The sequence below is a fragment of the Rhineura floridana genome, chromosome 10, assembly GCF_030035675.1.
Source record: "Rhineura floridana isolate rRhiFlo1 chromosome 10, rRhiFlo1.hap2, whole genome shotgun sequence".
Lineage (NCBI taxonomy): Eukaryota > Metazoa > Chordata > Lepidosauria > Squamata > Rhineuridae > Rhineura > Rhineura floridana.
The window spans coordinates 40,864,546-40,889,041 of record NC_084489.1 but is presented as its reverse complement, the minus strand read 5'-3'; the positions used below and the strand labels follow the sequence as shown (position 1 = coordinate 40,889,041).

The 24,496-nt window shown below is 40.4% G+C and overlaps 1 protein-coding gene across 3 annotated transcripts in view; it reads left to right on the top strand.

Moving 5' to 3' along the window:
• The first annotated feature begins 837 nt into the window (after nucleotides 1-837).
• GPNMB (glycoprotein nmb) overlaps nucleotides 838-24,496 on the top strand; it is a 28,377-nt gene continuing 4,718 nt past the window's right edge. For 2 of the 3 annotated variants that reach the window (XM_061586954.1, XM_061586955.1), the window contains exons 1-10: nucleotides 838-1,051; nucleotides 9,487-9,639; nucleotides 10,583-10,726; nucleotides 12,300-12,482; nucleotides 13,689-13,847; nucleotides 15,163-15,474; nucleotides 16,150-16,281; nucleotides 17,602-17,704; nucleotides 18,079-18,284; nucleotides 20,735-20,828. In XM_061586954.1, the coding sequence (XP_061442938.1) occupies nucleotides 973-1,051; nucleotides 9,487-9,639; nucleotides 10,583-10,726; nucleotides 12,300-12,482; nucleotides 13,689-13,847; nucleotides 15,163-15,474; nucleotides 16,150-16,281; nucleotides 17,602-17,704; nucleotides 18,079-18,284; nucleotides 20,735-20,828 (1,565 nt within the window). In that variant the 5' untranslated portion in view covers nucleotides 838-972. Of the gene's footprint in view, nucleotides 1,052-9,486; nucleotides 9,640-10,582; nucleotides 10,727-12,299; nucleotides 12,483-13,688; nucleotides 13,848-15,162; nucleotides 15,475-16,149; nucleotides 16,282-17,601; nucleotides 17,705-18,078; nucleotides 18,285-20,734; nucleotides 20,829-21,015; nucleotides 23,240-24,496 lie in introns of all 3 variants that reach the window. The other variant, XR_009758154.1, reaches the window with a different exon arrangement.

Genomic DNA, 24,496 nt, shown 5'->3' with positions numbered 1-24,496 from the left:
TTGCTCCATAATTTTAAACATCTCTTTACTGCAGAACAAAGATTCTAGAGGGCATTCCCACCACACGTGACAATATGTGCCCCTTTGCTTCATCCTCTCCGAAAATCAAAAGGACTGGGCATTCCTCACATATGCTAATTTGACAGGTGTGTAGTACCATCTGTGAAACACTTCTAAAGAATTTCCCCAAATATGTGCAGAAACGTTTAAGGCTTCTTTTGCCCAGATTCATGATGGCCCTGAATCTTAAACAAGGCAGTGTAGCATCTGGCTTGCCACAGTGGGACATAGGATGCTTTACTAGCCAGATGTTTGGTGGCTCTTATGTAAAGATCTGTCCACATGATCACATGGAAGGAAAATAAATTTGTTGGAGGAAGGGGAAAGGGATTCTATACTTTAATGTTAAATTTCTCTTTGGGGGCTGTATATAATGCCTTCTCTGTGCTTGAAGTACATTTGCACCAGTAGTCTACACTGCTAGGTGGTACTGATTCTATTAAAGAGCCCTTCCATATACACCCATGGCCCCTTAAGCACTGTAAGGAGAATAGGAATGGTCCCCTGTGCATGCAGGAGTTGGCTATCCCTGCTGTAGGAATTCATAACTTGGTGTGAAATAAACATCTACTCCCTCTGTGAAAGGTGCAAAATTGCTCCAGAAATGCCTGAGAGGCAAAAGTCCTGTGCATCTAAGCAGAACTGTAAAAAATCCCAGTGGATGTGGAAAGTGAGAGGAATGAGTCATAAGCACATGAGCAAGGGGGGGGGGAAGAAAAGCCAAAGACACAAAATCATGCATCTCGCCTTAATGCCATCACATGATGAGCCCCAGGGCTTTAATATAATCAGAGGGGATGAGGGCAGCAGGCACAAACTTTATTCCCAGCTCTACTCTGAAGAGGTTTGGAGAAACGGCAGGTTAATCTGTGCAGGTTTTGTATTTGTGAGTCTGGTTGTGCATATCCAGTCATGAAGTGGGCCTGCCTCTTCTTCCTCCTTGGATACCTGCTCGGGGCTGAAGGAGTCCTATCTGCTGTGGCCACCAGACGTGAGTACCTTACTCCCCCTCTTTATGTGCCCTTGCAAAAATCATTTACAATAGGATTGTCAAATGGCCATGAGAAAAAGTGGCCTGCAGTTAAGCCTTTAAAAACAAATTGATCTCTGTAGAAACCAATGTGAAGCACAGAGCAGAAGTAAGCTGACGTATGCAGATCAAACTGCTACCAGGACAGGAGCAGGAGCCAGTATGAATGGTGGCAATACTAATTTGCAGAGGTGGAGTTATGAAAAAGATTGTGATGTGTTTAACCATGATTAGACTTGGCCTGCAATGCTATACACACTTTCTTGAGGTCTCAGTGAGCTGAATGTGGTTACTTCTGAGAAGGTGTGTATAGGATTGTATTGCTGGGTTCCATATTCAAGACCACTTAATCCAGATTAGTGAACTCTTAATCCCTTAAACCATCCTGGCATGCAATTACTTTGGGTGGCAGGAGACTTTCCCCATCCTTTCCAATGCTTGCTTATAGATGGGGATCCTAATTCACATTTTTGAACATGGAACACGAGAGGGGAATTAGTCCTTCTGAATTAATTAACATGGAGAACAAATTGGTGAACTCCATGTGGACTGAACATGGTTTCACTACTGAAGCTTCACTCTCTAGGCTTTGTCAAACTTCAACATCCTAGACATGCTATGGCACTTTTGGTGGTTGCAGAGCAAATATATGTGTATGATACATGGAGTGCAGGATTAATATGACTTTGCATTTCTTCTCTGTCTGCCCCACTTCTCATATTCGGAGCTAATTTCCTAGATCAGCAACAAGTCCTCAGGGATGGAGGATTTATCCACATTGCTCTCCCAGTTCAGTGTTTTAATATGAAACCAGACATGTGGAATGCAGGACCTATAGGAACAAGATACAGCTTTGCCTGGTGCACTTGGAAACATCATTTTTCTCCTTTTATGTGTGCTGCTTATGTGGAACCCAGGATATGGGGAAGGGCTGTAGCTCAGTGGTCCAGCATCTGCTTAGAGAGACCTGGAGAAACCCGTCTGAAACCCTATCAGTCAATAATGTTCGATTGACCAATGGTCTGATTCAGTATAAAGCAGCTTCCTATGTTCGTATAACCCAGAATATTTTTGTGTACTCAGTGTGGGCAAATGGGGAAATCCATGTGAGCTGTGCTCTGGGCCATGCAAGTCTTATTAGTGCCAGTTAGATTAATGCAGCTCTCCTCCTGGGGCATGTAACAGCCATGAGGAGAGAGGGAATCTGGAATGGGACCATGGCAGGGGCAAAGAGTTAATTTCTCCCTTCGTTCCATATCCTGGTCCCAGTCTGGACCAGAAACCAGTCTGATTTCCTCTGTGGCTGCTATTTAGTAAGCAAACACTACACAGAAACATAGGAAGCTGCCTTATACTGAATCATATCATTGGTCCATTTAGCTCAGTATTGCCCACACTGACTGGCAGCAGCTTTCTAGGACTTCAGACCGGGATTTCTCCCAGTCCAATCAGGTGATGCCAGGGATTGAACTTGGGACTTTCTCTATGCAGATCAGATGACCTACCCCTGAGCTGTGGCCCTTCTCCAGGGTGACTAAAAGCTGACAAAGGACACGCATGAGCCTTATGTGCTTAACCTCATGCCTGGTTTGACCCTCGGGTGAACAGAATGGGTGCATTCATTACTTCCATAAAATTGGTACACTCCTCCTGTCTCCTCTGAAATCCTGAAACATCAAATGATTTCTATGTTCCTGAACCATAGCTGTGTCAAGGGAAGACAAAGAGCTCTTAAGTTTACTGTTTTCTCTCCAGAAGCATCCCATAGACTTGAAGTAGACATGTGAGTCCAGCAGGGGAAAATAGTTCTCAGCCCAGCCCCAGTCCTTTGAATAGTTAGACGATCATGAGATCAGTAAGTCTGTCTTCCAATGAAGTGCACATGGAGATGCGGTTCGTGAGTGCAAACTCAAGATCACTTGATAGAATTTGAATGTATGCCAACTCCCACAATCCATCTTAAAACTCTTACCAGATGCATATGGATGGCTTGAACACCACACCAGCCAAATCTCTCTCTCTCTCTCTCTGTTTCTCACTTCCTCTGTCTCTCTCTCTCCTTCCCCCCCTGCATATTTTTTTTAAAAATCTAACCTGATACACAGCTCGGGAGAACTTGAAATAGTATTGCATACTGTTTGGTGATGTTTTGGTTGGCCTAGTGAAGGTATTGCTCCTAATATGAATTCTTGGGATTTTTCTTAGGGGCCAATATGGCTACCTTGCCTTTTTGTGCGTAATATAGGATATTGTACTCAAAGCACGGATGTCAGTAGGAGGTGGCACATGGGGCACATTCCTGGGGTAGCTTGCACTGTGCCTGGATCTTCTAAGGGTTTGGGGCACATCACACCACTGCCAAAATTGAGCTGAGTGTGACACACTGCTGGCAAAGAGGCGTTAAAGCCAGGTTAGGTAATGAAAAGTAAAAACATGATTTTTAAAAATTCTTCCACCCCTACAGTTGGGCTAGGGATTCTAATCCCCTCTAGTGACTGTGCGTACAGAATCAGGGGGAAAGGCCATTATTCCAGGTAAAAAAAAATTGGAGTTGAAGGGTGTGATCTCTGTGCATTGCACCATCAGAATAGTGATGCCTTCTGAATTATTCATTGTTATGTTGGATGTTTTGATGAACAAAGTCCTCTGGTAGCAATTCATTCTTTCTTTGGTGCATTTTTTAAAAGACTGCTCTTTTATAACAGCAGGAAAAACTCTCACAGGCATTTTTTTCCTGTTGTTGAGGCCATCACAAACATGACCACTTTATGAAGTGTTTTCAGTTCCATTGAGGTTTTTTTCCCCTATGGTATTCATGCAGGGGGAACTGACAATGTGATTAACAATTTCATTTGTAAGAAGTGGTCTATGGTGCCAGTAAATACAAGAAATCAGAAATCCTATGATTTGACTCTTCTGTGTGTGTTTTGGAATAAAAATGTGTTATTTTTCAAGGGGGGGGGAGAGTAATAAAGTCTTTGCCTCTATGAAATGGTGTCAAAGTGGAGATCTAAGTGTCTTGAGATAATGATGCAGTAAAATTAAGTGGAAACTCAATAGAAAAATGGTTAATACAAAATTCTGCGTTCCCACAAAAGTCTTCCTCTTGCACTTTTGCCCTGCACTTAAGGACCAGCATGCAGCAGAGAAAGGCTGTAAAGCCTCTACAAAGGAATTAGCAATGTGTGTCACCGCCACTGTGAAATTCAGAGACATAGCAAGTTTTTGTTTAAACATTTAAGGAAGGGGTGGGGAACCTTTTTGGCCCAGTAGGCCAGATCTTTATCTCCTCCCACCTGTAGACCACCTTTGACAGGTGGATAGGGCTATCCACCTGTCAGTCATTTGATGTCATGATGATGACAGGTGACTGATAGGTGAGTGATCCTGCCCATCTGTCAAACTTGATCTGTGGGGTGAGGGGAGGGATCTGTTTCTGCTGGTGAAGCAGCCAGCCAGCAGGATTCAACTTTCTACTCATCAACTTCAACACTGTCCTCTACAAGAGTCTGCTGCACCAGCATGCAGGTTTTGAGGAAATGGCCTCGCAAGCCAACTTGGATCCCTTGGTGGGCTAAAATTGACTTGTGGGCTGAAGGTTACCCATTCCTGCTTTAGGAGGACTAATGGATCACTGAGCCATAGAAACCTCCCACATTTTGAGTTTAGCATTGTCAAACAGTATCAGAAGCTCTGGAAGTCAATTTTTAAATGTCTGCCAAAAGCCATGAGACAAAAGTGGGGTTTCATAATGTTGATGGTCTCATAAAAGCGTTTCTATTTTTTTTTTTAATAATTTTTATTCAAATTTTTCCAAAAACAAACAAAACAAAGTCAAAAAGACATAACAATACAACAACAAAAAATAAAAATAAAATAGTTGACTTCCGATTTGTCGCAGATCAGCTATAAGTATATAATATACATCAAACCTGTCCCTTAATGTATACATACAGAATCCCTTTTCTCCATAAGCTGTCTTAATTAATCGTCAAATCCCAGTATCATCATTTTATTTTGATCTTTCAACAAAAAGTCTAAGAGAGGCTTCCATTCCTTAAGAAATGTATCTGTCGATTTTTCTCTAAGTAAACATGTCAATTTATCCATTTCTACTAAGTCCATTAATTTCAATAGCCATTCTTCCATTGTTGGTGTTGATTCCATTTTCCACTTTTGTGCATATAATAATCTTGCTGCCGTAATCATATACAATATTATTCTTCCATATTTCTTTTCTATTTGTTTATCCATAAAACCCAATAAAAAAAATTCTGGTTTTGACTGAATATTTATCTTTAGAATTTTTTGCATCTTCCTACCTATCTGTGCCCAAAATGATTTTGCCTTTTTACACAACCACCACATATGATAAAATGATCCTTCTTGTTGTTTACATTTCCAACAAACATTAGAAACATTACTATACATTTTTGACAACTTTTCTGGAGTCATGTACCAACGGTACATCATTTTATAAAAATTTTCTTTAAGATTATAACATAGTGTAAATTTCAAACCTTTTTTCCACATATTTTCCCATTGATCCATTTGTATGTTATAACCAAAATTTTTTGCCCACTTTACCATACACTCTTTTACTTGTTCTTCCTCCATATCCATTTTCAATAAGAGTTTATACATTTTCGCAATTATATTTTCATCATTTGTACACAATCCTATTTCAAAATCAGATTTATTTATTTCAAACCCATACATTTTCTTGTCCATTTTATATCTTTCTAACAATTGTAAATAGGCGAACCATTGAAAACTATATCCTTCCTTTGTCAGTTGTTCTCTCTCTTTCATTATATATTCTCCATGTACATTTTCTAATAGTTCTTGATAAGTTAACCATTTCTCTTTTCCAGCCATTTCTCTTCTATAAAACGCTTCTTGGCTTGAGACACATAATGGTATTTTCGAATAAAACCTTGGTTTATATCTATTCCATATTTTCAACAGAGGACGTCTTATAAAATGATTGTTAAAGTCTACATTTACTTTTACTTTGTCATACCATAGATATCCATGCCATCCCCACTTCAAATTATGACCCTCCAAATCCAATAGTCTTTTATTCCTCAATAAGATCCATTCCTTTATCCAGACTAGACAGCAGGCAGCAAAATAAAGTCTCAGATTTGGTAATCCCAGTCCTCCTCTTTCTTTGGCATCTTGTAGTAGTTTAAATTTAACTCTTGGTTTTTTTCCTTGCCATACAAATTTAGAGATATCTTTTTGCCATTGTTTAAAAGGTAAATCAGAGGATATTACAGGTATTGTTTGAAACAAAAACATCATTCTCGGTAATACATTCATTTTTATCACAGATATTCTACCCATTAATGACAGTTGTAGTTTATCCCATCTTAGCAAGTCTTTCTTAATCTCTGTCCATAATTTTTCATAATTATTATGAAACAACTTTGAATTTTTATTTGTCATAATGATACCTAAATATTTCAACTTTTTCTCTATTGTAAAATCTGTCTTGTCCATTAACACTTTCTGTTCCCTTAAAGTTAAATTTTTCACCAACATCTTTGTTTTTTGATTGTTAATCTTAAATCCTGCTAACGGTCCAAATTCTTTTAATTTGTCCATCAATACATTAATTCCTTCCAAAGGATTTTCTAGTACAATTATCAAATCATCAGCAAATGCTCTCAATTTATATTCTTCTTTTTTTATCTTTAATCCCGAAATTCTTTTATCTTGCCTTATATCTCTAAGCAGCACTTCTAAGACCAGAATAAATAAAAGGGGAGATAAAGGACATCCTTGTCTTGTACCCTTTTGTATTTCACATGAATCCGTTAAATCTCCGTTAACAATTATCTGAGCCTTCTGAGATGTATAAATCGATCTAATCCATTTTATAAAATTGTCTCCAAAATCCATTTGCTCCAAAACCTGAAACATAAATTTCCAATTCAAATTATCAAATGCTTTTTCAGCATCTAAAAAAATCAAAGCTGCTTGTTTATCATTTCGTTGTTCTAAATATTCCAAAACATTCAAGACATTCCTGACGTTGTCATGTAATTGTCTTTTAGGTAAAAACCCTGATTGATCTTCCTGAATAAATTGTTGCAATATTATTTTCAATCTTTCTGCCAAGATCATTGTAAAAATTTTATAGTCATTATTCAATAGAGATATTGGTCGATAATTTTTTGTTTTAGTTAAATCTTGCTCCTCTTTAGGTATTAATGTTATATTAGCATTTTTCCAACTATCCGGTATCTTTCCCTCTTGCAGAATAAGATTCATTGTAGACCATAAAAGCGTTTCTAGAGCAGCAGCAAGATTGTTTCTTTCTTTCTTTATTACATTTACTCCACCTTAGCTCCGAGGAGCTGAAGGTGGTATATATGATTCCCTCTCTTACCATCTTATCCTCACAACAACGCAGTTGAGGTAGGTTAGGCTGAGAGGCAGTGACTGGCCAAGGTTACTTGGTGAGCTTCATGCCTGGTTGGGGATTTGAACCCTGGTCTCCCAGGTCCTAGTCCAACACTCTTACCGCCACACCACATGTGTGTACCATGTGATCTGTTGTGCTGCATCCACTAAGCTGGAAACTCTGGGACTTCTCATTGCTCAGAGATTGTGTAGTGCATAACAATACATTTCAAGCAAAGGTTACAGAAAGAGTTTGAATCTGAGTTCCTGTTTGCATCCTATGATTTCGGTCATCCAAATTACGCAATGTACACACATGCCAAACATTTTCAAATTTTTAAATTTATTACAGTCAATGACCAGTTATAAATAAAAACATCATACAACAACAATACAAAAGAAGAATATCCAAAACTGACTATTTAAAATATATGGGTAAGTCTTTAAAAGTACAACTAGTCAAGTCACACACAGTTTTTGCCGGCAAATTGCCGTGGTACTAAATTTAGCCATAGCTAGGGTAACCTGGGGTGTAAAATCACCTAGCAGATAGTTTGCATAAAATCTTTCGGTCCTGCCAGGTAAAGTCTTTAAAATGGGTAATATTAAATGTTGTCTTAGATCCCGGTAGAAAGCACAGCAAAATAATACATGTTCGTTAGTTTCTATCTCCTCCACTCCACAGGGGCACATCCTTTCAGCATAAGGGATTTTATTATATCTGCCCTCTAAGAGAGCGGAAGGCAAGATATTTAACCTAAGTAGAGTAAACGCTCTTCTATATTTGGGTAATTCTAGAATAGATAGATATGGCATTAGAGTACAAAATTTTGGGTTATATCTATGATTTTTAATTTGCAGTAGGTGGTGCTGAAAATCAATGTCCTTGAGGCGTTGTTTAATAGTTGACCCTGCTAATTCAGGTTTCATCTGTATAATAAAAGGTAAGGAGAATCCCAAAGTGCCTATTTTGTCAAGTATAGAGTCCACCCAAGGAGAATGGAGGGTATCTGTTAAAACATGTGAGGCCAATCCATTCGGGTTGAATAATAACTTCAACCACAATGATATTTTCATTTGCCAGGCGAGGGATTCAATGGATTGGAGTCCAACTTCCAATCTCAATATATAGCTAGGTATACATGTGGGTACTCCCAGTATAGATCTTAAAAAAGAGTTCTGAACAGATTCTAGAATTGAAACATTCTCATCAATATTTATTTGGATTCCGTACATTAATTGGGGGATGACCTTTGCTTTGAATATTTTTATAATGGGTGGGACAGATGGACCACCCTTATTATAAAAAAATGCTAATAGGGCCTTGGTTGTCCATTTAGCATTTAAAATAGAATGTTTAAAATGCATTAACTGAGAGCCGGATGTTTGAAAAAGAATACCTAGGTATCTAAAGACTTTTACCTGTTCTATGCAGTGGTTGTTAATTCTCCACACATGGTTTGATCTTTTCCTTGTAAAGATCAGGACTTTTGTTTTTTGATAGTTGATTACCAATTCTTCCTTCTCACAGAAGGAAGCAAATGACCTCAGCAATCTTTTCATACCGATAGGAGTTAAAGATAGCAGAACTATATCATCCGTGTAAAGGAGGCAAGGTCTTGAAAAACCATCTAATTTAGGGGGATGTGAATGAGTAAGGGCCAAGCTTTCCACTACTGTGTTTATATATATATTATTTGTTTACCTGCTGAAGAAACCATTTTGAAAGTTTTTCTGAGAATGCCAAGATGAGCATTGTAGAATGTTCATTCATGCACTTCTGCACTTACAAAAGTCCTTTTGCAGCCTTTGAGCGTGCCACGAGCTCAGGAAAAATATCAAAGGGTCATAGCTTAGACGTGTACTTTCTTTACAGTAACAAAACCCTATATTTTGTTATGGGACTTGACTTTGCTGTTAAGTGTATGTAAAACAGACCTAAGGGATTGCATAATACCTTGTACATTGTTAACTTTTCTTTTCAGAATTTCGAGATGTGATCACTCGAGGAAGAGCATCTTCTCATAACAAGTTCCATAGGAGGCTAAATGGCTGGTCTTCTGATCACAATAATTGGAATGACAACCTTTATCCCTACTGGAAAGAAGGAGACCCCAGATGGAAAGACTGCTGGAAAGGTAGAGCTATAAGTACACCGTGAGGGTCATGAAAGATCTTTCTAATTCAAGCAAAGGAGATGCAGGGCACTGGGTACTAATGTTGATGATGCACGGTCAACAGGAGCAAGATCAGAACAATATTTTTGTTCTGCATATAACAATTAAAATGGCTTTTATTTATGATCATAGGAAGCTGCCTTACATGAAGGAAGGCTGTTGGTCCATCTCGCTCAGGGCCATCAACCCTGGCCGGAGCTCTCCAGGGTTTTAGACAAGTGGCTTTCCTAGCATGCAAAGCATGTGCTCTGTGCCACTGAGCTGTTTTGAAGCATCTGCTTTCCAAAGTGGAAAATGTGAGGAGGGAGAGGGGAGCTAAACGAGAGGTTTCAGTAAAGAAACGTTATACCTTAGAGTTCAGACCTTAACCCTTTCTCACCATGCAACTGTTACAGCAGATGTTGTGCAACTAGAGGCAGAATAGCGCAATTGTGACCCACCCACCTGTGTCTCTTAAAAAGTCTCTAAGACATGCAGATGTTGTGCTTTTGCCTTATTTCAATGGATGTCTAATCATATGTACCAGCTGTGGATGGTTTTCATTAAAAAAAAGATTAATGAGAGTTTTTCTGCTTTAAAACCTTGTTTGTAGTTGTGAAAATTATTATTATTATTAATAGTATTATTATTATTATTATTTCTGAATTAGTTGGCCTCTTAGCTATGGTGTGTTCCCCTCCCCTTCAATTTTTGGTGCCAAACACAATTTAATTTTTTTTCTGAAATATTTAGAAGATATTGCTCCTAGCAGTTCACCATAAATAATGGGGGCAAATGACAAATAACAGTACAGGGTTGTTATGAGGATAAAATAGGGTGGTAGGAAAACACTATATGCTACCCTGATCTCCTTGGAGGAAAAGTGGGATATGAATGAAATTGATAAATATCTTAACTTATTCAGGGGGAAAGGTTGTGGCCAGTTTGACCAGTGACAGTCCAGCTCTAGTAGGATCCAATGTGACCTTTAGTGTGACCTTGAAGTTTCCCAGATGTCAAAGAGAAGATCATGACAGCAATATAATATATGATAGAAACTGCATAAATGGTAAGTAACAACTTTATCTGTGCATACTAGGGGTGTTCAGGTTCTCAAGATTCATCTTGTATCTGTGTCTTTTAAAAAGTTCTGTTAAAGCAGAGTGACAGAGTGCCCTGTGGCCTTTGGGGCCCTGATCTGACTTGGGGGAGGTGCTGACATCATGTTTTGACTTGGAGGGGATGTGATGTTCCTATATTAATGTATATATGGTAAGCGTTGGTTGTTTAGAAGATACATGGTAAGTGGAGTGAAAGAGGAGGGGGAGTGAATGGGCAGTTGAATGCTGGATGATTGGCTGAGTGTTTAAAATGGCTGAGAGTATAAATGGATGAGTGAGAGTGGAATCTGGGGGGAGAAGAGAAAGAGTGGGTTGTTTGGTGGGTTTGAGAGAGTGGTTTACCAGGAGAGAGTGGAGAAGGAGGGGGGTGGAGTTCGGATTAGTATTGAGTAAAACCATATGCTTATGTGCCTTAAGAAGAAATCTTGTTAATCTTGTTAGCTTTGTTATCTTTAATAAATACTTAATTTGGTTTACCAAAGGCCTGATCCTTGGCTGGGGTTTCACAGACCAGAAGGGAGGGTAAGGTAATGACCAAGGCTGAAGGGGAACTGTAACAAATGGTGGCAGCGGTGAAGAGGATAACAATACCAGTATTCAGAGTCTCTGGGAATACTAGTATTAGGACGTGACTGGTGGTTGCCTAGCAGGGGGATCTGTTGAGATCTGTGCTAGAGCGGGGAGAGAAACAATAAAAAAGGACAGTCCGGACTGGTGGAGTCCCTGGTGGTGCCTAGTGACAGGCAGTAGCCACGCGCAGGTAGGAACCTGACAGGGAGAGCCAGGGAAGGGCGTCACATGGGGAAGTCCCCTGAATATACTGTATACCTATATATTATATATATATATATACTCAGACTTTATGTTTCTGAGATATACTAGTAATATTATTTCCTTTTCAGTCTTTCTCAGTTTCTTGCATGATATACGGGAAACTGAGATGAGTGACTTGGTGGATGCTCCACTTATAACTGATGAGATTTCTTTGGTTGTGATTATGCTGTTTGTCTTGAAGCGTTTACTTTGCAAAGTTGCATGAGAGTTTTGTGGCACTCCAAGGCATGCCAAAATTCATGGGAATGCCAAGTAGCTGTTTTGGTTCACAGATGTGTGCAATGCAATCTTATGCATGTTTACTCTGGCCCCATCTGCAGTAGACATTTTAAGAAGTATTTTGCCACTTTAAACAGTTATATCTGCCCCCAAAGAATCCCGGGAATCCAGAGTGGTTTAACAATCAATCCTTCCTCCTAGGGAACTGTAGGAATTGTACCTCTGTGGGAGGAATAGGGGTCGCCTAATCACTCTCCGTACCCTTAACTCATTATAGTTCTGAGGATTCTTTGGGGAAAGCCATGGCCGTTTAAAGTGGTATGATACTGCTTTAAATGTATGGTTCAGATGGGGCCTCAGACATCAGGTGCACTGTGTTCCATTCAGCCTTAACTGACTTATGCTTGATCTATCTTGAAAGGGTCGGCTTCTTTTCTTTTTCCCTCTCCTTTTCTTTTTTGCCTTTAGGTTCTTCAGATTATGCAGATCTTCCTGACCTGTATGTTTACAACTGGACTAAATGGATCGATGATTGTGGCTGGCAAAATTGCACACATAACAATAGCCACAATGTGTTCCCAGATGGCAGATCTTTCCCCCACCATGATGATTGGAGGAGAAGAAACTTTGTCTATGTATTTCACACACTTGGTAAGTCTTAAAAATGCTAGCTTTTTACTATGATTTCTAATCATCATCATCATCATCATCATCATCACCATTTATTTATTTATTTAGCGCGTTTTTAAAAATAAGGTGTAAAGTGATCTTTCCATCATCATGTGAAAGAACAGCTGCTGTGAGAATATAGAAGCAGTTTTGTTGACTTCTCTGCATTTTAGAAGTGGATTTGATGTTTATAACAGCTTAAATAGCTGCCACCTTAAACAACTTTAGCAGGATATACATTTATTATATATGCTTGTATTTAGAAAATGTTTTGGTGTTGTGTGTTCTTAATGACTCTGAGTGAGGGTTTTATAATTTAGGTAGGATTGCTGGCTTGGAAGTTTTTTTAAAAAATTGAACTTCTGATGTTTAGTTTTAAAATGCATTTATCATATTATGTAAGCTGCCTTGGAAAGACATTTATACGGTGGTCTAGAAGTTTATTAAATGATAATAAAGAATAAGACATTGAACCCTTTTTAATACAAACCTTTAAGCGAAGCAGAATGCAGAGCGCTGGTTTACCAGCTGAGTGGAGAGTGTCATCATACGGTGCCACTTCATGGCGCTGGAAATAAGCTGTATTTGGGTGGAGTCAGGAGTTTCCTGTATGCTCTGTTCTTGCTGGCAAGGGACAATATGTGATGTGCCTTCTTATGCCATCCATAATATGAGCAATGATTGTGCAACAGAAAACAAAGAGAAGGGACCATTGTTTAGTGGTGGAGCACATGCTTTGTGCCTGTTAAAAGTCAAAGGCAGCATTGCTAAATTCAGGTTTGTACTGTCACTGTGAGACTGTGTTGAGCTGCCTTATAAAAGTGCAGATGGGTAGAGTGTTGGTCTTGGACTGGGGGAACGTGGGTCCAAATCCCTTCTCAGTCATCAACTTAAATGAGTGTCCTTGAACTATTCACCGTCTCGCAACCTAACTTACCCCACAGGATTGTGGAGATAAAATGGCAGGACTACATATCTCTGACCTCTGTAAAAGAAGGATTGGATAATTATGCAATGCCTTTTAGAAGTGTTTTCAAAAAGTTTTATTTCTTTACTAATCTGTGTGTACTTTTGATAAAAGGTGAGTGTTCATCCACTTGAATTAAATGGGCACCTGTGTTCATAAAAAGGGCAAGACTGACCAGTTCCACAGCAATATCCTCTTTTTCACATTTTCCCTATTTGCAGGCCAGTATTATCAAAAGATAGGAGATTCTTCAGCTAGCGTGTCCATCAACACAACATATATAACTCCTGGCAAACAAATTATGGAAGTGTCAGTTTACAGGAGAAGTTATCAATCGTATTTTCCAGTAACTACAGCAAATGTTGTTTATATAATAACAGGTGAGTGTGTGTAGGTTAAATAAATAATAACTTAGCAAATCTGGACTGCTTAAATTTGATGGATAATATGGGTATAGCAGCTACTGAGATGCCTGTTAAAATGGATGTCCTAATTGCATGACCATAAGCAGCTTCTGCACACCTAGGAGATTGTTTAAATGACCCAGCCGTGTGGGAGAAAGGCATGGATGAATCTGTCAATTCCTGTTTCCTTCAGTTTCTCATTTTTCTCACCTAAAGTTCAATTTGCCCCATTTCTGCATCAGTTTGCAAGTTTGTACTAAAAAATACTACATGAAAACCTATATGCATTTTTGTGTGCATATCTCTAGACATGCACATTTTTGTATGCAATTTTGCCTAATCTACTTCCCCCTAATATAATGTAGTTTTGTGCATTACTTTCCCAAATTTTTTGGTGGACACCTTTTGGTTGAAGAACTGCATTACAAAATTTGGAGAACTGTGAACTGCAGGACAACTCTGTTTCAGTTTACTAACGGTTCTGGAAGTGCAAATTAGGTAGGCTTGCCTTAAAATGTGAACAGAACAAATTTCTCTCTCATCTTTTGTGGGTGAGAGGGATGATGATGTGGGTTTTTCATACAGAATGGGCACCATGTTAGGAAGGAGGCTGATGCTTCCAGAGGAAAGACCCACACAATCATCCCTCTTCCCCTGGATGGGTAGTTTAAATATTCTCCCAGCTGGGTGACGGTTGCTCATAGATCCCACATAGCTGAAAGAACATCTAAAGTAGTTCAGGCATTGGTGACTTCAAGGTTGGACTACTGCAGTGCACTCTTTGTGGGGCTTTCCTTGTGCTTGATCTAGATTCTTGAAGCTGCAGTTAGTACAGAATGCTGCAGCACAGCTGCTGACAGGAGTGAGGTTCTGTCAGCACATGGCACTTCTGCTCAGAGATCTTCACTGGTTTTCATTTCATTTATTTATTTGTTTAAACATGAGGAGAGGATGTTTCTGGTGACACAATTCAATGGGATTGTCAGATGATAATATGCATTTCCATTTGTGGTGGTATCTGTGTGTCTTTTGTTCAGGAGAGGAAGTTTTATTTTAATATTACTGCTGTTACTTTCTGTATGTTCTATGTTGTTTGATGAAATATGCTTAAGAAATAGGTTAAATTGACTTATATTTTTATTTGTATTTTTTGTATTTTGTATTTCTGTATGTACTGAACTGTGGTGGCCTATGGTTCTGAGCAATAAAGATTATCTCAAATATGTGGTGGTTATCTATCTTGGGTTTAGCCTGATTCTCATCCTTTTGCTTGGCTTCATTTTATATGCAGATACAATCCCTTTCTATGTGAACCTGTCCCAGAAGAATGACCGCAATGCTTTGGACCATATTTTCATCAAGGATATCCCTATTACATTTGATGTCCACATTCATGATCCCAGCCACTATCTGAACCGCTCTGTTATTTCCTACAGCTGGAATTTTGGAGACGGCAGCGGCTTATTTGATTCCAACAGTTCTGTTGCAATGCACACGTATACGCTCCTGGGAAATTTCACCTTTAACTTGTCCATCCAGGCTCTTATACCTGTCCCTTGTGGGCCACCTACACCTCTTCCACCACTACCTACTCCCCTCCCAGGTAAGAGGCCATTGGCTTCATGCTAAGCCCAAAATAAACCAGTGGGCTAATTATATGGAATAGTTCACAGGCAATATTTTGTAATACCAAGTAACATATTAACAAAGAACTGCTGCGTACATATCCACATATGTCATGTATGACTTCTACTACCTTTCCTACAGCTGTATTTGAAGGGGATAGTTAGAGTAGGCCTTTGGCATTTCAGTTTCATAAAAGTATTAAGGTGGCACTTTTTAATAAGGTAGGTACAAGAAAATTATTTCTTGAAGTCTGTGAAGTCTGAAAAGATAACCCAGCCCCATTTGGCTTTGTGCAACAGTAGCTACAGAGATTTTGTTATACACATGATCTTTCTAGATTGGGCAAACGCTTTCCATACAATAAAATGTAAAAGAGGCTAACTTTGCCATCCAGTCCCAGAACCAAACAAAACAGGTGTACACTTTTGACCTTCTTTTGCTTAATTGGGTGAATCCAGTTGAAATTTGAATCATAACACATAACGGGCATAAACTCCTAGGACATTTTCCTGCACAAATCCCACTGGAATTTATGGGAGCTGAGGAAGAGTGCAAGACTAGGAGACATTCCAGATAGATCCTGTCTGTTACGTTTAAAATATTTTGCTAAACATGCAAATACTTTAACTTGTTTCTTTTTTCCCGGCTTCAGTAACTACCCAGCTACCTTCTAATATAACTCCCAGCTTCGATAGTTTAATAGAGCAGTCGACAGGACAGCCTCCTGCTGAAGGATGCTATATTACTCGATCTGGACTTTATAAAGCGTCACTGTTCATTGCAGGTATGCATCTATATCAATAAGGAAATGATGTGCTTTGATAGGTACTAAAGGGAATTCATGTCAACCTATGTCTTTAAAATGGCTTCTGTGGAGCTGCTCTTGCAGTGTGCTGCTGTTTCAATTTGCTCAGGAGACAATTTCAGAAGAATAAAGGGACAATTGCCTAGTTGGCAGCCAGTGATGGCTGCTATCCATTGGGACAGGTGGGGCGGAAGGCAGAGAGCTCAGCAGTAGGTGGAGCCAGAACCAATGACAGGCAGAGCCAACTAATGCCAGTCTTGTCCCCATCCTCCTCCCTGCTGAGTTCTACAAGAGCAACATTAAAATAAAGGAGGAGGAGGACAACCAGGACCGCCTCCTGGACTGGATGTAAGAAAGAAAGCAGTAAGGTGAGGTGTAGCTGAGGGCAGACTGAGGCTGGTGAGGCAGTCCCTCTTTTGTTCAAATGGATCAGCCTCCACTGTTGGCAACTTTAACTCCTTTTTTTTTTTCAGGCCAGCTTACATACAACAGTTATTATGGCTTTGATCCAAAGGTTCCCATCTGTAAACAGATGGAGGCTTTTTCCAACAGGAGGACTCCTTTTATCAGAGGAAGACTCTTTCCGTCAGACAGCAATGCGGCTTCCATTCATAGAGGGGAATCTTTGGATCCAACCTAGAGAAGCAATGTTTGTCAAACATTATACTAAACAGGCTCGCCAGTTAACATATCCTCTTGGTTAGGAAATGGTTTGTTAAGTCTCACGACCTTGCCCGCGTGTCTTCTATACACATCTTCTGTCCCAACATCCCTCCAATGCTGTTGCCTCATCATGAAAAACTATCTCCTTCCCTAAGGACCCTCTTGGGTGTTGAGATCAGCAGAGGGGGCCCTTTTGGTACTTCCGCCACCATCAGAAATTTGGAGGGGGGTGGCCTGGGAGAGGGCATTTTTTTGTGGCAGCCCCTAAGCTGTGGAACTCCCTCCCAACCAAGGTGTGTCTGGCAACTTCATTGTACAACTTTCGGCAAATGCTGAAGACACACCTCTTTACTCTGGCCTTCAACACCTGAGATGTATATTTTTAGGACCCACCCTATTTTCTGTAATGTTGTTTAGGTTGTTTTTAACTGTTTTAATTATGTGTTTTAAAATTGTTATAACCCACCTTGGGACCTCTTTTGAGAGAGAAATTGGGATGAGTTCTCTTGCAAGCAGTCTTCAGATCCAGTTAAGATCATTCTAAATGCATTTGCTACACTTTCACCTGGGATATTTTTGCTGTCAAAGTTCTGTCTCAGAAATTCTGATGTTTTGCCAATTGCTTTCTTATGCCAGAGGGGATCCTTGGGATAAACATTATCCAAATGACAAGTGTCCAGGTGGCAGCTGCTCAGGCTGAAAACTCCATGGTTGATTTTGTGGTAACCTGTCAAGGGAGGTAGGTGCTTGCATCAATTCTGAGAACTCCAGTTCTCATAATAATTTTGAGCCTTGAATACTGTTTGATGGCATGGAAGACCTTGGTTTTCTGTTAGCCTTTGGTGAATAATGCTCCTTGCTATTACTCTTGAGTTTTGCCAGTCTTTTGGTGATATCCACATTTGGTTGCTAATTTCTGCACTTTACTGCTTTTTATATTGTGTTGTTTTTAAATATATCTTTAATCTTTAAAAATAAATCAATTTGAGCATAGTTTTATGGAAAAGTGGAATAGAAATGTTATAGGTAAATAAATGCATTGACTTCTACAAAATGAAAACAGATTAAAAATCCATTATTTGCTCTGTGTTCTTTTCTCCTTCCACCCCCTAGTCTTCCTACAGATGCCTGCACAATAATTGCTGACCCCGCATGCCAGGTCTTACAGAGCGAGGCATGTGACCCTGTTGACATCACTGATGAGTGCCTGCTGACCATAAGAAGAGCCTTCAATGAATCTGGTACCTATTGTGTAAATATTACACTGGGTGATGCAACAAGCCTGGCTCTCACAAGTACTCTGGTATCCATCATTGGAGGTAAGCCCTGACTGAACATCTGCATTCATCTGCAGCCAGCATCTCCTGGTGCATGTGGTAGGGCGGCGCTGCCCTCCCAACACTGGCATAGCTGCTGCTTACCTGGATGGGGCTGGACAATGGCAAAGTCAGAACTGCATGGGAGTGTCAGATTAGTAGCAGTAATGCCCTTGGTGCAACCGTGTAGCATCAACTTTGCCATCATCTTACCATTATTACCATTATTAAGTATTTAAAGTAACACTTGCTCAATAACTTGCTTTTAATAATGTTATTTGTTATTTAATTTTGAGAATTATATTATTTTATTGATGTATTATGTTCTATTGATGTATTGTTATATTCATGTTTTTTTTGTAAGCCGCCTTGAGGGCCTTTTGGCCATAAGGTGGGGTATAAATTTAATAAATGATGATGATGATGATAATAATAATAATGTTAAAAGCTGCCCTTTATGTGAGCTCATACACAACACCTTGAATAGAACTTATTTTAGCCTGGCATCTCCCATTGCAGCAGCCAGCTTAGCATTTTGAAGGGATTTCTCTTTCTGTCTATATAGGCATGAGTCACTTTCACAGATTCTCAGTTTAGCAACTGTGATCTTTCTGATTTCACCACCAGAACAATTCTTTGTTAACATGCCATGAAAACTTGAGACACAGTCCATGAACTCAAGCATGCCTTTTTAATTTGGGTTCTTTCTTTGGGTTTGGGAGAGCCAGTGTGGTGTAGTGGTTAGTATGACCTGGGAGACCAGGGTTTGAATCCCCACACAGCCATGAAGCACACTGGGTGACCTTGGGCCAGTCACTACCTCTCATCCTCAGAGGAAGGAAATGGTCAAACCCCCTCTGAATACCACTTACCATGAAAACCCTATTCATAGAGTCGCCATAAGTTGGGATCTACTTGAAGGCAGTGCATTTCCATTTTTTGGGTTTGGATTGCTCTGCCCATTCTGAATTGCCACTCTGCTGCGGTAGTTTCTGGGTGATTGTTCCAATTACATCATGCAAAAATATGTTGTGGTTGTTGTTAGCCAAAGCAGAGGGAAAAATGCATCCATGCTGGGGCATAACACAGGTGTGGGGAATCTTTGGCCCTCCAGATGTTGCTGAACTACAACTCCCATCAGCCCCAGGTACCATGGCCAATGGCCAGGCATGTTGGAAGTTGTAGTTCAGCAACATCTGGAGGGTCAAAGGTTCCTCACAGCTGCCATAACATGTGAAAGTTTCTTACTCCTGTGTCAGCCCAGACATGTGACCTTGCACCAGAGCCATCCCTTCCTGGTGATTGCTGATGTGGAGATGCTGCCTGTGCCCTGGGCTCCTTCTGGAAGGAAAGGTGGGAGGATAGATAGAGTAGGTAGGTAGGTAGGTAGATTATCTATCTGGAGTGGAAGCATGGAGCAAGAGGCTTTTAGGCTCATTGTGTGGTGTTTCTGTGGGGAAGACCTTTTGAGTGGCTTCCAACTGCCTTGAGAACCCATTAAAGATGGAAACTCAGGATCTAAGTGAAGTAAATAAATAAAGTAGCCCAAAGTTCAGTGATGAATGTAGATGAACTATTTATCCCCCATTGCACCCCCAGTGCTCTATGCCTGTCCATTCCTACCCATCCATAATTGTCCAGAGTACTTCTAAAATAAGGGCTTCCCTGTAAAACTGCTACACAGACTGTTGGGCATACAGGTGTAAATGTAGGAAGTGTGCTTCAAAAGCCATCACACACAGGGCCGGCTCTAACTTTAGGCAGAGTGAGGTTGGCCACCTTAGGCAGCTGATTGTGCATACCATGAAAGATCAGGAAATGGTTAGTTATTTAATGTGTTATTATTGTTGTATTTATATTGTTGGGGAGGGAAAGAGGTGCTTGCAGGATCTTCTGCCTTGGCCCCAAAATAACTTGGCTGGATTAGGGTACCTTGATTTTGGGAGGTGGGGGTGCAGAATTTCTTGGGCTTGCCTGAAACAAGGCAGGCACCATTTCTCTATTCCACCAACGTATGTGTGTTGTGACTCCAGCAGTTTTCAGAGCTTGGAAAAGTTACTTTTTTGAACTACAACTCCCATCAGCCCAATCCAGTGGCCATGCTGGCTGGGGCTGATGGGAGTTGTAGTTCAAAAAAGTAACTTTTCCAAGCTCTGGTTTCCATCAGCTGTATTGATGTTCAGTTTTGGCTGGAGCATCAAGCACATGTAGACTGTGGAGATCTTAAACACTGTATGACAGCTTTTACCAACCTGGTGCCCTCCAGATGTTTTGATCTACAAATCCCATCAGCCCCTGCCAGTACAGCCATGCTGACTGGAGAGATAGGAGTTATAGTCCAAAACATCTGGAGGGCACCAGGTTGGTGAAGGCTGCTGTAAGAGCGTTCCTGATCTCTGAAAGTAGCATATGGGCATGTCCATAATTCTTATATCTGTAACTTTTCATTCAAGTTGCAGGGCCATTTTCAAGGACTGCAGAAGGAGTTCTGATCACCTGTGGTTTCTTGGTGGTGTTTGCTGTTGTCGTGATTTTCTTCCTTTACAAGTAAGTTGCTCAGCCCAGACATTAAAAACAGTGTCAGTTTATTTTATGACTGGCAAAACCTTCACAATTTTAAACATTCACAATAAACATGCAAGCATAAACAATGCAGATTCCTAGTTACCTTGGAACGAGATTTCTGCAAGAATAATGACTTTATTTTATGTATTAATTGTACTCTGTTTTACAGCCAAGACTGGATCCCCAAACAGTTTACAACTAAAATGCAAAAAGGGATTATTAGGGATATGTTGAAATGTGTGTAATACCTTCTTGACTCCAGCAGACTCTTCTCTCCAGAAAGAAGGGGCAGAAGGAACAGCAGATGGATTTAGGGGCTGGCTGATGGTAAAGATGGCAGCCTACAAGAGCAAATCTTCTGATGAAAGGAGGGTTTAAACATGGCTATTACTTGTCAGCTTCACTTGTACCTTCCCCCCACCCCCGATATGCTACTGGGAACAACTGATCCGCTGAGCAAATGGACTTGTAAGGACAATATGCTTATTCCACTTGTACTGGGCCTGGTAATATTATTGGATTAAGATTAAAGCAGGGCTGCCAAGTGGGTGGGATCCAGGAGGTTTCTCAATGCCTAAGTGCCTGCTGAGCACTGGAGCTAATTTAGGGCTCATCCATACTTCCGTTGAATCTGTAATGTAAGCCCCTTGTGTCTCCGTTAATTCACCCTCGTCCATATGATGTTCTCCTCCAATCACTGCCTTCCCACATTTTCCCCACCTTTAATCCGGATTTTCTTGTACCAGGTATACTTCAAAAAGGAGAGAAAGAGCACCAGAGTACTGGCAAGTGCATCTGTACTAGATCAGTTTCAATTATTACCTGAGGATGTGGACAAGCTGCTTGAAGAAGTGCAGCCGACCACCTGCCCCCTTGACCCTTGCCCATCTTGGCTTCTTAGATCTAGCTGTGAGGGTTTGAGTAGGTGGGTCCAGGGAGTGATTAATTTTTCACTGGATGAGGGTAAAGTGCCATCCCCATGAAGGAGGCAGTGGTGTGTCTCCTCTTTAAGAAGTCTCGCCCTCTGCCGCCTCCCTCGACAATAAAATGGCGCTGGACGCCCTTCTCGGATTCAGCTGCTGAGCGTGTTGTCAGAGCTTGGAAAAGTTCCTTTTTTGAACTACAACTCCCATCAGCCCAACTATCGTTTAAAAAAGGAACGTTTCCAAGCTGTGACGACGTGCTCAGTAGCTGAGTCCAAGAAGGGCATCAGGCGCCATCAATTTGTGCACTCAGCATCTCTCTGTATTCTGGCAATTTTCTGCCGCAAAAATGGAACAAGCACCAAACATATGGAACATGGATACAATTCAAAACCGCCGCATTAGCTAGCGAAGTGCCGAGAAGCGAAGCGCCAGAAAGCGGGGCCCTACTGTATTTAAAGCCCTAAACAACTCAAGTCCCAAAAATCTTAGCGTCTCTTTTCAGTCTCTTTTCCTATAGACCCTCTTGCGTTTTAAGATTAGAAAGAAAGAAAGAAAGAAAAAGAAAGAAAGAAAGAAAAAGAAAGAAAGAAAGAAAAATCTGCTGAGGAGGCCTTCTTGGGAGTTTTGTCACCCTTAGAAGTTCAAGGGATGGTGGCCCAGGAGAGCCTTCTCTGTGGCAGCCCCTTAATTGTGGAATTTCCTCCCTACAGAGGTGCGTCTGGCACCTTTGCTATACAGTTTTTGGCAAATGCTAAAGACGCACCTCTTTACACAGGCCTTTTTCTCCTGAGATATAAGCTTTCAGAACCCACCCTATTTTTGTGATTGAAATGTTTTAATTATTTTTAATATTGTGTTTTAGATTTTGTAACCCCCCGGGGACCTATTGTTGAAGGGCAGGCAATAATAATATTTATTTATTTATTATTTGATTTATATCCCGCCCTTCCTCCCAGCAGGAGCCCAGGGCAGCAAGCAAAAGCACTAAAAACATTAAAACATCATAAAAGCAAACTTTAAAACACATTAAAACAAAACATCTCCAAAAACCTTTCCTAAAATAATAATAATAATAATAATAATAATAATAATAATAATAATACAAGCTATTGCTTAGGAGGGAGCCTCATTCCTTTCACCTGCTGTTTTCTATGTGGGTAGTTCTAACTCCACCTCCTTCCATTCCTCCTGCATCTGTTGGGCTCCCATTGGCTCCCCTCACTTGGCCCCTCCTCCTTTCCCTTCTGTTTCCTGAGCCTCAGCACAATGAGATGGGGAGCATTATGTAAGGGGCTGGCTTCCCTCATCTCCCCCTTCCCCATTTTTGCTAATGTGTGTGATGGTGAGCTCTGTGCTGGGAGAGGAGGAAGGAGGGAAGAGGAGTTTGTAAACAAGCCAAACATACTTTGTGGACTCGCGGAAGGAGGGCTGGTGGGGGCAGAGGCAGGCCAACAGCAAAAGAGCAAAGTAAGCAAAAAAGGGCATGTCTACAAGTATGGATGGGGGGAAAGGTTAATCCAAGTATGAAGGATCATTTTTGGACCACCAGGGGACAACAGAGAATAAGGAAAAGATGGATTTTCAGCAATTTTACACAACAGTATTGATGAGCCCTTAGAATCAGGGTATAAAACTATAACGTCAGGATGTCCCAGCAGACCTCAAATTCCTATACAGTCCATTTTTAATTTATTAATTCCATTTCCACTCACCCTTCCTTCAAGGAGCTCAGGGAGTCATACATGTTTCTCCTTTCCGTTAACACATGCCCTAATCACATTACACTCAAACACACATGTAAACGTGTAATCAATAGTAGCCTTGAGACTCAGTATGCCATGGAGATGCTGGCCTTTATGCTAGTAAGAGGAAGAAATTAGGAACAGATTACAAACAGAACTTAGATGAAAATAATAACAAACAAATAAAGAATTCATTCATTAATTAAAATTTGTAAAGACCCCAGGGCAACAAACATCAAAATGTTCAAACAATATAATTTAAAATAAAATAAAACACTTTAAAACAATTAAAAAGTATCTAAAAGCATTTAGAACATCTACAAACATTTAAATGTAATCACATACCCTCACAGTTACTAATTTCAAGGTTGCTAGGGCCAGTATCTCTCAGCCATCAAATGTCTGGGTACACAGGAATGTCTTTAAATTTATCTGAAAGGTAGTAATGTGGGAGACAGAAGCACCTCTCGGAGGGATCAGTGTCAACCAGGCAGCAGCCACAGAAGGAACCACCAACAAGGCCTTTCCTGCCCGAGCTGATATTGAGGGTTATCTTTTAGGTACTTGGGTCTCAAGTCATTTAGGATTTGTATGCTAGCCCTTGAATTGGGCTTGGTAGCTCACTTGGAGCCAGTGCAGAGCTTTCTGGACTGGTGACACACAGTCACATCAACTTGTCCCACTTCCCAACTTAGCAGCTGCATTCTGCATCAGGTGCTGCCTGTGGACTGTCTTCAAGGGCAGTCCCACGTAGAGTGCATTACAGTAACCTAACTGGAAGGTCAGTAGAGTACGGACAACTGAGGCCCGGCCACAAAACAACACACACACACACACACACACAGAGTGAGGTATATTTCGATTTAACATGTTAAGGGCTTTCTTTGTTCACTAAAAAAAATGCAACACCTTTAACAGACCATTATTTTGGCATTATATTAGGTAATCCTATGCTGCGATTAGTTCTAGCTTCATCAATACC